At 44.6% G+C, this 13,382-nt stretch overlaps 1 protein-coding gene across 1 annotated transcript; it reads right to left on the minus strand.

Moving 5' to 3' along the window:
* Window positions 1–2,680: 2,680 nt before the first annotated feature.
* csnk1e (casein kinase 1, epsilon) lies at window positions 2,681–10,633 on the minus strand. The gene is made up of 10 exons (XM_041962229.1): window positions 10,555–10,633; window positions 10,269–10,379; window positions 8,382–8,530; window positions 6,229–6,457; window positions 5,752–5,922; window positions 5,480–5,628; window positions 5,163–5,361; window positions 4,918–5,063; window positions 3,364–3,429; window positions 2,681–2,806 (listed from the first exon to the last, which is right to left on the minus strand). The coding sequence occupies exons 1-9, from the start codon at window positions 10,628–10,630 to the stop codon at window positions 3,397–3,399; spliced, it is 1,263 nt and encodes a 420-aa protein (XP_041818163.1). The 5' UTR covers window positions 10,631–10,633; the 3' UTR covers window positions 2,681–2,806; window positions 3,364–3,396.
* Window positions 10,634–13,382: the final 2,749 nt, after the last annotated feature.

Raw genomic sequence — 13,382 nt, forward strand, 5'->3', positions numbered from 1 at the left:
GAATGACGTTGGAGCATCCTTGAAGGAGTGGGGATTTATGGACATTGGTCAGCCACGATGGGCTGTTAGAGTCCACGCTGATGGAAACCTGTCAAATCATTACCTTGTGTCAGTGGTATTAACTGAAACACTTTAAATTGCTGTGTACATTCTCAGTCTGTGTGGAGGCGCCAGACAGTGGATGTAAAATGTTCCCATTGTTCAGGATCAGAAGCCATGTTTTGTTGACATTTCTTTATACTTAATTTTTGAATATGTAATCTCCCAAATGCCGTACTGACATCCCAGAATACACCCTTTATTTATTTATATGTATCTAAGTCACAGATCAAAGTCATACGTTAATGTTAATGTTAATGTACTGGTCAATGAGAACATTTAGACCAGATACATTTAAATCACCAGTTAAATGAATGAATGTCTCTTTTAATAGTAAGAACATTTTACAGGGGTTTGTGGTGTTTATTCACAGAGTTCTTAGGTGGGTGGGGTTCCCAGTTTCAGTTTTTCTGAAATCCTGACTTTCCACTCTCAGAAGGGCTGGAACAGGTCTTTCTGCCCACAGAGTCAAAACGAAACAGAGAGAAGCAAAACTTGTGATCTGCTCCAACCCTCCACTAAATCAAGCCTTAAAACCTTTCCACTGTATTTTATCAGGTTAAACCTGGGACTCTTTGTTCATATCTTCCAGCACACTTTAGCTGCACTATAATTTTATTCGACTGTTTAATTTGTCTTATTGTGTTTACATTATTTTTATTTGCTATTTCATTTTACTCTTTTACATTATCTTTATATATTGCTGTGTGTTTCTTTTTCTCACGCCTTTCTGTCTCATAAAGCACTTTGAATTGTCTTATTGTTAAAAGGTGCAATATAAATAAACTTGCATCTTATTTGGAGACTTGTCACTGCAGAACAAGCACTTCATTAATCGCAGCTAGGTCCAATCACAATATCAGGGCCCTGGGACTGGTAAACATAAATGGGATGTGTCCAGTATCTGTTATTGTTATTAATTACTGTACACCTGCAGTTTTCTTGCTATGACATGTCAAATATCTGTTATTAAAGGGGCCTTTTAATACGTTTCTGCTCAATGAGCCAAGGGGTCTACGATCATACTGTAAAATAATGTCCCTGGTTAGATTGTGACATGGGACCTACAGTATGATGTGTGTCACCCCTCACTCTCCTGTTTCCTCTCACTCTCCATCTCCACAGTCCAATAAAGGCAAAATTCCCAAAAATATGCTGAAAAAAGGAAAATCAAGCTAATAGGACTGTGTTTATACACAAGGTACCATTTCAGTAGTTTAACAAGTTGTGTAAAAGGTGTAAAACAAAATTTCAGGAGGTTTTTGCGATCAAATGAGACATGCTATCAGAAGTCTGTGTAAGCTGTGTATATTTTTATTGATTCAGAAAATATACACAAATATCATAGTAGTAAAGTTGAAGCATGGTAAAGAAATGTACAGGACATCAGACAGCTCACTCCCATCAGTGACACCTGTCCATCCTGACAGGCCCGGGTCAAAACTCCTCCTCGAAACTTTAACAAGAACCTTTCTGTCATTGCCTGCCACAGTGCAAACCAAAACACACACTTCTGGCGGACTCTAAAGGTTATTGGTAAAAGATTCTGCTTCACTTTCCCCCAGGGCTGTCAGGAAGTGAACAGTACTCCTCTCTCCAGCCTCCTCTTTAAACAATCTATCATATTCTGGCAAAAGTTATGTACACATTTTACATGTATCATCAAAGAAAGAAAAAGGGCAAAAGAACAAACAACGAATGTAACACCAGACCTGTTCACCACCGAGATCCTCTAACTTTCTCGAGTCTTTTCACACCTGGAGTTACAAGCTGGACTAAGGCTTTAATCATATCATACAATCCTCATGGCTCTCCCTTTCATCTGTCCTCTACTCAAAGCGGCCTTCCTTCACACTCAGAGAGCATGTTTCCCACGTCAGTCTCTCATAGGTAAGAAAGTGACGAGCGTGCCGAGGAAGAGGGGGTTTCAGTCGGGGACGGGTCGCGTCTCCCTCCTGCCTCCCTCCTCTCCTCAGCCTCTCTAAAGCAGAGCTAAAGGCAAAAAACGAACATCGAAGACGACACGCAGACGGACGCTGACATTTATTGACGAAAAGCAGCCTCGCTCCCATCCACAATCTGCAGTCTCTCACACACTCACTCCAAACCTCCGATCCTCTTCCTGCGCCATGTTCAAGCCCTCTCTGATCTCGTCTGTTACAGGCCTGAATACGCTTTTGTTTTGTGTTCGTCTCCACAGCTGTGTACATATTTATCTATAATCAAGAACACCAGAAGCAGCGGATGTAGCTCTCAAATGTTAGCAGGTTGATAGCTGATTTTTTTAAATTTCATCACTGCAATTTAGTCCATTTTGTGCACTTTGATGGTTTTTTTGTTGTTGTTGGTTGTTTTTTTTTTTTTTGCAAGTTGAGCCTCTGAGTCGATGGGCAGGTGAATATAAGTAAAGAATGGGGTGGGACCTCTGTGTTGTTTCACCTTCTTCCCTCGCCGGCCGCACCCCGAAAAGTAGTCCCAACCAGTTCCAGCAAAAGTTCATTTGTCCCACTGGTTTCTTCTCATCTCAGTGTTTCCTTCGGCTCTTCCTGGTCACCAGTGTTCACACAGCATACTGACAGACACACGGACGGCCTCGACCCCCCTCTTAAGGGCCTGCAACGCCTCCTCCCGCTCCTCTTGTCCTCCTCCACTCATTCATGTTTTCATTCATCCATTTGAAAAGTAAAGGGTATTTGATACCCTGCAGCTGCTGAAGCACAAGGAACAGACCAAGGAAGAGAAATGTCACTTTTTGGGTTAATGAAAGGATAAAAATGGGAATATTCTATATTTCTGTTATGTCAATAAAGCCCATGAAAAGATCAAAACGAACCATGCATTAGTAAGGGAGTAACCGGTGTATAGCTAATGGATGGATGACTTCATCCAAACATAGCCAACTACACTGACTTCATGATCACACATGCATGTCCTCCAGAATGAAAAACACGATTTGTGGCTGCATTGCTTTAGATAGCACCAGCAAGAGGAAACATTCACTCTGCAGGAAAAATGGCAACTTTTCGATTCTAGAGGAAAAATCTTTTCATTGCGAATGTGTGAGAGAGCACCTCATCTCACCTCTGGCCATTTCTCTTTCTACTCTATTTGTTTCTCTACCTGGACAAGAAGGATGGTGGGGGGCGTCAGGGGTCATCAAGGACAAAAGACATGATGGAGCTGTTCAAGCCTGCTCTGTTTGTTTGTTTGTGTGTGTGTGTGTGTGTGTGTGTGTGAGAGAGAGAGAAAGAGACGTGCCCATACCTGCCACTGACCTGCAGGCCAGCCAGGAGGAACTCACTTCGCCAGATGTTCAAACGGCACACTGACCTGAGAGCAGAGAGAAAGATGAGAAGCTTGAAGCTGATCAGAGGGAGAAGACAGAGACCCGAAGAGCACACTGCATTTAAAATCCGAGCTCTTCCAAGACCAAAGCCAGTGAGCTTTCTTAGCTCTTCATTTACCTCCTGATTGTAGTTCTTTAGGTTATATGGGCAGAATATGGCTGTTTGTGGTCTGTTAGCAGTTTCACAGGGTTTTTCTTCCTCTTATAACAGCTGCTGCCAGCAAAGAAAAAGGTCAGGCGACGGGTGGACACACAAAGATCAACGAGCACACAAGCTGGACCAAATCAGAAAATCAACATCAAGTCGTTTTATTCACTGGTGCAATCAGTGGCTAATGAACAGCGACTGTCAAGATCATCGGAGGATGACACGCAAATGCCCTGGTTTTGTAACCATCAGCGTTAATTTATGCAAATTCAGACACTGTAAACTGAGTTCGTATCTATTTGAATTTAGAGCATCTGCTCCACCAAATTATCACAGCTCATGTGAGATTCTTTGAACGGTGACGTAAAGTCGCGGCACAGTCGGTCTGGATATGTAGAATAGCTGCTGCCATTACAGCAGGATGCAGACATGATCCCGACTAAATGAAGGAGCGCTGGAGAGAGTCCAATTATGAATTATAACGAGGCTTTGGGACACAAGGAGCCAGCCTTGGTGGATTAGTCTATTCTGTGCTTATATCATGTCAGATTTAAACTGCACAATAACAAAAACTCTTCACATCAATATCTTGGCGGTGGTAATTATGACTAGATTATGTCTGAATATTTTCCCAGCCCCAATATGTCCAAGATGGCATCATGAATTATGAATTTGCATCAACATGAGTGGCAAGCATAGAGAATCCAGCAGTATTAGCAGACCAAGGGAATGAGAGTCCCTCTGAAGCATTTTATGCACAGAGAAGCAATTAGTGCTGCATGAGAGAAGAGAGAAATACCTGCTGCAGTTTATTTCTGGTTGAATCTACAGCCATGTTACATAGGCACTAAAGAGCTAAATGCTAACATCAGCTTGCTAACATGCTCACAATAACAATGCTACCACGCTGATGCAAAGCAGATATCATCTTAGTTTCGCATGTTAGCATGCGAACATTTGGCAATTAGAAATAACACAAAGTGCAATTGAAACCGACTAGCATGGCTGCTAGCATGGCTAAAAATTATTCAGGAAACACACAAACGCCTTCAACTTACGGCAGTGAGATGCCATCAACATCTCTAAATGTTACGTGCATGCAGCATGAAATCTAAAACTTGTATTTTGGACTTGCAGCCGGTGATGACAGGGTGGCACTGTTTGTTAGCAGTGGTTTTCTATGAACCTCCACCTTAATCTGAATGTCTTCCCTAATGTTTAAAATGAGAACACTCTCAGCGGGAGCATGTGATGCAGATAAAACGTGCAGCAACTCCCTTCCCAATGACGTCTCGCTGAACCTGTGAAGCCACTATCTTCCTACCTGTGATGCAGTGATGCGCGATTGGTCGAGGCGTGCAGTGAGGTCAGAGGAGGAGACGTTGGCGGGAGCCCCGCGATGAAGCCTCATGGCCACCTTCCTCTCTCGCTCGGCTCGCTCGGCTCTCCCCGCCTGAGGAGAGCGGTTACCTGCGTGGGCGCAAAGATTCACGTGTGCATTTACGAGCTCTGATTCTGCTCCAGCTGTATCTCGCCGCGACCCCCGAACACTCAAAACCACATCCTGACCTGACTGCTGGACCCCACGGGTGGCCGGGTTCGGCGGAGCAGCGTCTGCCTCGTTCCTCGCCCTGTTGGCTGCTGAAGGGTTCGGGCCAGGCGGCAAGGCTCGGCCTCCTGCTCCTCTTTGGCCTCCTCCCGCTCGCTCCTCCGCCTCTTTTCCCTCCCTCCTCTCCCTCTCTCCATCCTCGGCGGTCCTGCTGGCCCCCTGAAACACAGAGGAACAGTGCAGGCATGAATGTGTGCCGGAGAGGAGAAAAGGGACAGAAACACAGCGGGAAAGGGTTTTAAACCGCCGAGCTGGGAGCTGTTTGTAGACGACTCACAAACTTCAGCATGTTCCAGTCAAAGACGTAGTCGTAGGAGAAGCCCTGTCTGTGGAAAAGGTTCCTGAAGAGCTGCCTCAGGTATGAGTAGTCCGGCTTGTCATCGAACCGCAGCGAGCGACACAAATTCAGGTAAGTGGAGAACTCGGCTGGGAAACACGAGATAGGGAAGTGGATTTTAAGCAAAGACAGGAGCGGTGTCGAGATTTGAGAAAACATGTGAGATGTTGCAAAAGCGGTCTTTCTTCTGTTAACAGCGTCTGTTCACTCACAGGGGTATCCCTTGCAGAGCACCTCGATGGGGGTGGACATTTTCTTCTCACTGATGCGTTCGTACTTCTGCCTCTTGGTGGCAGCCTTCAGCCCCTGCCAGGGCAGAGAGCCCAGGTTGAAGTACATGAGAACGTAGCCCAGAGACTCCAGGTCGTCTCGCCTCGACTGCTCTGTGGCACGAAACACAGAGCGGGGAGGGTGAGGAGAGGGGGGCGCGAGATGGTAAAAAGGTTTGAGGGGGGAGGAGAAGAAAAAGGGAGAGGAGGGGATGAGGAGATGGAAGGCAAACAGAGAAAGGAGAGGAAACGACAGGAGGCTGCAGGTCAGAGGATCCAGTCCTGATCAATAAACATGCATATTGCACCATATTCTGCTGACATTCTGCTGTGAACACACACATAAACCACAGCGGGGTTTGTGGAACACACACATTCACACAGATATTTAGGCCAACCTCTGCCTGTGTGCTGCCTTACCGATGCCCAGGTGGGTGTTGATGGAGGCGTAGCGGGCGGTGCCAGTGAGGTTCTTATTCTCTCTGTAGGGGATGTGCTGGTGCGTTCGGGCGTCGCGGTACTTCTTGGCCAGGCCAAAGTCGATGATGTAGACCAGGTTGCCCTTCTTGCCGAGCCCCATCAGGAAGTTGTCAGGCTTCACGTCTCTGTGGATGAAGTTCTTGGAGTGGATGTACTCAATCCTGCTAATCTGGAGCGCAGAGATGGAGAGCAGGATTTAGTAGACATTAACAAACGGCCACTGACAGAAAACTGCTATTCGTAGGAGTTTTTAGGTTTAGACTGTCCAGGAAGACATGTCACTATCTTCTGACAGCCAGTTTACACAGACATGAACCTGGGTTGAGCCACAAAATGAAGCAGCAGAGGGAAAAATGTATTGACTATTAGTGCTGAGTGTGGTTTAAGATCAAAACACAACAATTCCCATAATGCAACTCAGTAGGGTCTTTGGTCAGACCCTCCCTGTTTTGTAAATGCAGATCTCTCTAATAAAAGAAAGCTCCCTTCAGAGGACATCATGCAGCTGTGTTCACAGGTTGAATTGTACCTGTGACAAGAACACTGATCTTCATGTTCGAAATCAGTAGAGTGCCTCACCGCTGTCTTCAGGAACTGTTTTAAAACTCTGAAATCCAAGAGTTTGATGAAATCAAAGCCAAAAAATAACACATATGGACAATGTAAAAAGGTTTTGGGTGCTTCTCGCATTGCATTTGCAGGCAACTATAACATCTCAAATGTCACAGTGTCCTTGAATGCATCAGCAGGGAGAAAAACAGTCGACGCTCACGACTGCACAACCAATCCACAGTTAGACATTTTAACATTAAAAAAGGAACGCAGTGAGATCTTTACAGTGATGGATTACCTTTCACATCTCTGCAAGCTGATTTTCAGAGCGTATTAAAAGAAGTGGAGGTCAATGCCTATAAAGTAGAGAATGAATCCAATCTACTGCAGTCGCAGGGTATGGTTCTTTAAATCATCTATTTTGTGCGGGATTGATCTTTTCTGCATTGTTCCAAGGCACACGGGTGCTGGTCAACCCAGATTAAAAAAATAAATTAAAAAATCTGACTGATCTGAAGTTTTGTTGAAAGTTGGAATCTCTCTTTCCTCAGGTTTCCAGATTAGTTGAGCACTTCGGCCTGAGCATCTGGGCGACAGTTATTACTTTTTAGATAGCAAATTATCTTTGCTGCTCCTGATTGGTGGGGGTCGCACTGCTGGGAGTCCTTATTTTCCCACAGTTATAGAGCGTTTGGTCTGAAACTGAAAGTTAGTTTTAAAGGCCACAAGTCTCATTGGCCGGTGAAATAACAGTTGAGTCATTGGTATTGATCAATAATCCTGTCAGCTTGTCTGCAGATATATAGAGAGCATTTTATGTTATGGGACAGTTAAAATCTGTGTTATTGCCCCTTTAGAGGAGTGGAGGGGAGGGGAGAGGAGAGACGTGACAACGACAGCAGAAGGAGTGTTCAGGAAAAGAGGTCAAAGTGGCTGAGAGAAAATGGGACGAAAAGAACAAACGTGCCGGTCGTGGACTAAAGGATGACATATGAGGGATTAAAGAGGCTCAGAAAAGACACCACGGGCTGACCCCTGCGACAAGGATTAGGCCGTCTTGCCGAGTTTCCACGTCCTGGATTGGAATTGACTTTTATGGAGGAGCTGCACGGTCGCAGATAGTGAGCGGATAAGATTTGTCTCGAGCCAGGAAACGAGCTTCAGAGGTTTAGATGAGAATTATTCTCCGATTTCGAATGATCCATTTAGTTCCGCTCTAAAAATGCTGCATCCATTTATTGAAATCTGCGCAACTTGCCAGCCTGAGGTTGACTTCAGTGCATTATGTGCAAAAAAGGTGCAACTGTAGTCTCTTTAAATATGACGGGAATTGCCTAATTTCATGTGCCCCTCTCATTTATCTGTAACTATGAGTGTTTATGTGTTGTCTCTCAGCCTTAGACGCAGCGAGGAACCTCTCTGTAAACATAACAGGGTTCTCCAACGAGCTCTTGGAGTTATTCGTCCCTGCACTGGGACTGTGTGTGTCAGAGGAACTCCCCAGTGGACTCCCGTGATTTTACAGTGTCAGTCCGTCTCACCATCTGGTCGGCCAGCAGCAGGACCGTTTTCAGGCTGAACTTTCGGGAGCAGAAGTTGAACAGGTCCTCCAGGCTGGGCCCCAGCAGCTCCATCACCATAACATTGTAGTCGCCTTCCGCTCCGCACCACTTAATAGACGGTATTCCCACTGTCGGGAGGGGGGGAAGAGGAGGGATCAGGGTTAGGAAAAAGAATGGTGAATAATGACACGGAAACTAGTGGATTTACATGTTGTAATTCACTGCTTTATTTGACGTCACTTGCTGGTTGCATTTGCACTCCAACCACTGCTGCAACAGGAGACAAACAAGAACATCACTTTTAGGTTTACTCATTGATCTTAGCGAACTATTTCAACCACTCATTCATTACTTTTAGCTATTTCAGTCACTTATCCATTATTTTAAGATAAATATTTCCTTTACTTTTTCACTATTTATCCATTTCTGAATTACTTTTCACACATGAACGTTTGTTTTTACCAAATGACTTAAGCAACTTGACAGTTGATAGCTATCTCCATGTAATCATGCTATATTACTACTATACTATTACTACTATATTTTCATATATATTTAACAGAAGTGTATTATTACCTCATAGTGTGTATGTTAGATAGACTGCACATATATTATATATAACACAATACACTTTAATATGTAATTATGTATGTTGTATCAATTATCCATACTTATACCCTTTGGTGGAAAACAATTAACTTAAGCTCTGCAGCCTACTTAAGTACAATTTGACATACTTGTACTTTACTTGAGTGTTTTCATTCTACTTCTGATGTACCACATTTCAGAGGTAAATACTGTACTTTTTGCTTCACTTCATCTGTTTTACACTTGACAGAATAATAAAATATTCTATAACAATGTAACACTGTGACAGGAGCCATTCTGCATTATGAGTACTTTTACTTTTCATACGTGAAGTACATTTTGTTGATGTGCCTTTCCTTTACATTTGGAACTCAGAACATGTAACAGAGTACTTTTAGACCATGGTATTTCTACTTTTACTGAAGTAAAGGATCAGACTACTTGTTCTACCACTGTATGTACCTATACTGATTATAGTGCACACATCATGATCATGTCTGCCATAGTTGCATTGGATTTCTGGAATTATTTACACAAATATCTAATACTCTGACAGTTTTCTTATATGATTAATGTATACTGGCCAAACCTTTTCCTTTTGACATTTAAAACTGAAGCTTAACGGTGGCCATGTGACAAAGCAAACACCTATTGTGTTGTTTTGTTAAAATTGCAAAATGGTGCTATAAGTTGCCTTAATTGACTGAGGCCAACTTTGGCCCGCAGGCCCCCCTTTGGGCAGCCCTGGTATATTGTATTAAAGTTATATTGTATTGTACTGTAAATATATTGCATAGATTTTCATGTTTCCCTGATTATCATTAATTTCTTATTTCATTTGTAATTTCTTTCAGTTCTCTGCTGGTTTTCTAACCTGAGGCTGTCTCTGTGTTGCTGTGAAATTACCCCTCAGGATAAATAAAGTCCTATATTACCATTAACACGTAAGGCTTCAACACCCATCGACGCCTCTCAACAGCCATGACTACACCTCAGTGCTACTGAATGACCGTTCAAATCTCTCAACAACCCTAAACTGACTTCAGTGCTCCTTCATTCCAGCCAAAGATGCCTCTCGGTGTCCCCGAATGACCCTGAATGCACCTCAAATGCCCTTAAATGTCCTGAAATGTCTGTAAATACACTGCAATGGCTCCTAAATGACTGCAATCATTGTTAATACACCTCAGCAGTCTTAAATACCCCTCAGTGCCCCTCACGCTCTTCACTGCCTCTCAGTGCCCCCTAGTAAAGCTTGAAATACTTCTCGGTGCTTACCTCCGCCCTGCATCATCTTGTAGAATTTGCTCTCAATGTGGAGCTGTGGGTGTTTGGTCTTCACACATTCCAGTTTGATGGCTACTTCCTCTCCTGTAGCGATGTTAGAACCTGATGGGAGGAGGACCAGAGATGCAGTTACTGCATATCAGTGATTTTTGACCTCTCAGATTTAAGAGTGAGATTTATTCAACACAGTACACAAACACTGCAACATGTACAGTACAATATCTGCTTCTGGCTGCTTAAGGAACAGCGTCAGGTTAGCGCAGTCCAAAATGCTCACCGAGGTAAATGTCTCCAAAGGATCCGCTGCCTATCTTCCTCCCAAGGCGGTACTTGTTCCCCACCCTCAGCTCCATGGCTCCTGAGCTCTTCAACTCACTGAAGGGGGGAAACACACACACAGCTGTCATCAATCACTGCTGATCAATAGAGTGAAAGGACAGTGGTGCAAAGCTGCAGACTTTGAAGTCAAATCTACGAGCCCTGGGGCTGCTGCATCACGAAAGAAAATGAAAGAGGAAGCTTGGGACAAATCGACAGGGGGGGTGAGAAAGGATGAAAAGTGCAAATGACTGAGCCACAACAGTGACGTAGTGCAGCCTGAGGTGAACCACTGGAACTAGGAAAGACAATGTTCCTCACTTCCTGCCATAAAGTGACTTTATGTCATCAAATCCACTGTGGAAGCAAACCATTTTTCAATACACAGGATCTAATGCAGCCAGCCATGTTTTGTCGAGTTAGAGCTATTACACCTTCAGAGGACGCACTCATAAATTCAGGTTCCTTAGAGGATGACAATGTAGGCCAGAGAAGTGTTTATAAAGTGCATGGGGAAAAGGTGAGCGCGATGAGGAGCAGAGCGTGTAGCTGTATAATATGATTTATTCAGAGCTGCGGGTGGTGGTGGTGGATGGATGGATCTGCATGTTCCACACTCTTCCCAGGGAGGTCTGGTCCTCCGTACAAGAGATTTGCATAAACCCCCAATTTCTGACTGGAGTCCCCTGACGAAATTGGAATGAGTCATGTTTTCCTCACCCAAGCCCTGTCTGTCTGAACAGCCATGAAATAGGGGAGTTAAAAGTGGGAAATGACTGAGGGCTTTTTTTCGACAGAGGCTGGGCTTGACATTGCACTAAATGCTGACTAAGTTCATTTTTCTGGTCTGTGGACCTACATACACCCCATCCACATACACAGTGCAGGGGAAAATAAGGCAGAGCAATCCACTGCTGCACATTACCTCAGGTCCCTCCAGCTCATCTCCTCTCACAGCCTCCTCAGTGCCACTGTTACAACACTGAGACCACTACAGCTGCAGAGGACCGCAAAAACAGGCAAGACGTTGCATTTTCAGGCAGGATCCTTCATGCATTTGCACATCATGGCACGGGAGAGGAACTGAGGACGGTGCTGAATGCAAACAACACATAGTCCACCCCTCACCGACCATCAAATGTGGTGATAATTCCCACAACCGCACCCTCCACACACAGGTAGGACCTCTGGATAGGCGCACCCCCGCCCCGACACGACTCTATGTGGACTCGCTTGTCCCGATCCGCCTCACACACATCATCACACACACAAGCCTCCAGACACCTTGACTATCCAACACACACACACACACACTCCCCACCTCCTCCTCACCGGGTTGTGTCAGGCTCCGTGGTCGCCCGCCGGCTCTGTCTCACTCAGGACCCTGGACAGCGACGCACCGACGCGGCTTCGGACGGCTCATAACCTCGCAGATCTGTGACCCGAACCCCCCACTCCCGAAAAAGACTGCCCCCCTCTCCAAAAAAATCACAGCTGATCCGAGCGGAGCCGAGCCCCGCGACGCAGGACGATTCACACCGTCACGAGGAAAAACGCCGAAACCAGACACCGATGTCCGCCTCTCTCTCCTCTGTGGCTGCTCTTGTCTCTCCCTCTCCCCCCTCACACACCCCCACCCAGCCCTCTCTCAGTTTACACCATTGACAATATCAATGATGTCATCCGCAGACTTGAAGAGATGCCCGGATTGTCTTAAAGCCGCCGCGCTGCTGCTGCTTTTTGCAGGCATGAATGAAGCGGAGCAAGCCAGCAGCAGCCCCCACATACAGCTGCTCCATGTCTTTACACCAGTACACACTTCAAGTAATGTATAATGTCAGATCATATAATGTATAATGTATAATCAGACACTTATACAATGCCATGAACATTGATTCGTAAGGGAGGCATGATGTGCATGGATTCATCAGTGTGGAAAGTGGCAACCCCCTCTAGTGGCGGGTCCTGTAAAAATGTCTTTTTACCTATTTTTTTTTTAAATGTTTACATTTGATAATCAACTTGTTTGTATTATTCAGTATGACCAGCAAACTGTAGCCCCATGATAAAAAATACAATTACAAGTATTGTTCTTTAAGGCTGGACGACTCAAGTAAAGAATAACTGAAGCATTATCAGTGTCACAGCTGGGGAGTAGCAATAAAATAACTTAATGGCAAATACATCAGAAATGTATGGCAACAATGTGTGGAAGCTTTGTTTCTGTAGTGATTTTCAGAGACATATTTGCCAGCACACATGAGTTTTTTGCACAGCTATAGCCAAAATGACACGTTGACAGAGCATCACTGTGAGGTGTGACGTAGCGAACAAGGTGAGTTAGCTACCTGCTGTGCAACCAAAAAAACAAAAAAACACTGCTTTCCTATCTTAACAGCTATCTCAATTTGTCATGAAAATATTCACCAGAAAAAAAACATTGTGATTTAAACAGGTTTTCATCTGGACTTGCATCCTGTGTTTTCTTCTGCAAGAACTTCTCCTGACCACAGCAATGAGTTGGGTCTCTTGGGGTACGGGGCTAGAACAGTGACTTTACAGTTTGGCAGTGAAAACAAAAGTGGCATTGAAACAGTTGGGAAAAAGTTGCATCAGCAATGAAAAATGTTCCACTGAAAATCACAACTCAAATCATATTTTCGATGCCAAAATTTAAAGTCACTGTTGTGGCCCCATACTGTTGCTGTACAGCTCAGCTCAGCTCAGCTTTGGGATAAAAATAATGACAGAAATGAGACGAATGCAAGTAAGATGCTGCACATGCAC

The sequence above is a fragment of the Chelmon rostratus genome, chromosome 21 (assembly GCF_017976325.1).
Source record: "Chelmon rostratus isolate fCheRos1 chromosome 21, fCheRos1.pri, whole genome shotgun sequence".
Taxonomy (NCBI): domain Eukaryota; kingdom Metazoa; phylum Chordata; class Actinopteri; order Chaetodontiformes; family Chaetodontidae; genus Chelmon; species Chelmon rostratus.

Coding starts and splice junctions, on each gene's coding strand:
- csnk1e (XM_041962229.1), bottom strand. CDS start 10,630: ATGGAGCTGAGGGTGGGGAACAAGTACCGCCTTGGGAGGAAGATAGGC. Junction 10,380..10,554: donor CTTTGGAGACATTTACCTCG/GTGAGCATTTTG, acceptor TCCTCCCATCAG/GTTCTAACATCGCTACAGGA. Junction 5,923..6,228: donor CAACACCCACCTGGGCATCG/GTAAGGCAGCAC, acceptor TTCGTGCCACAG/AGCAGTCGAGGCGAGACGAC.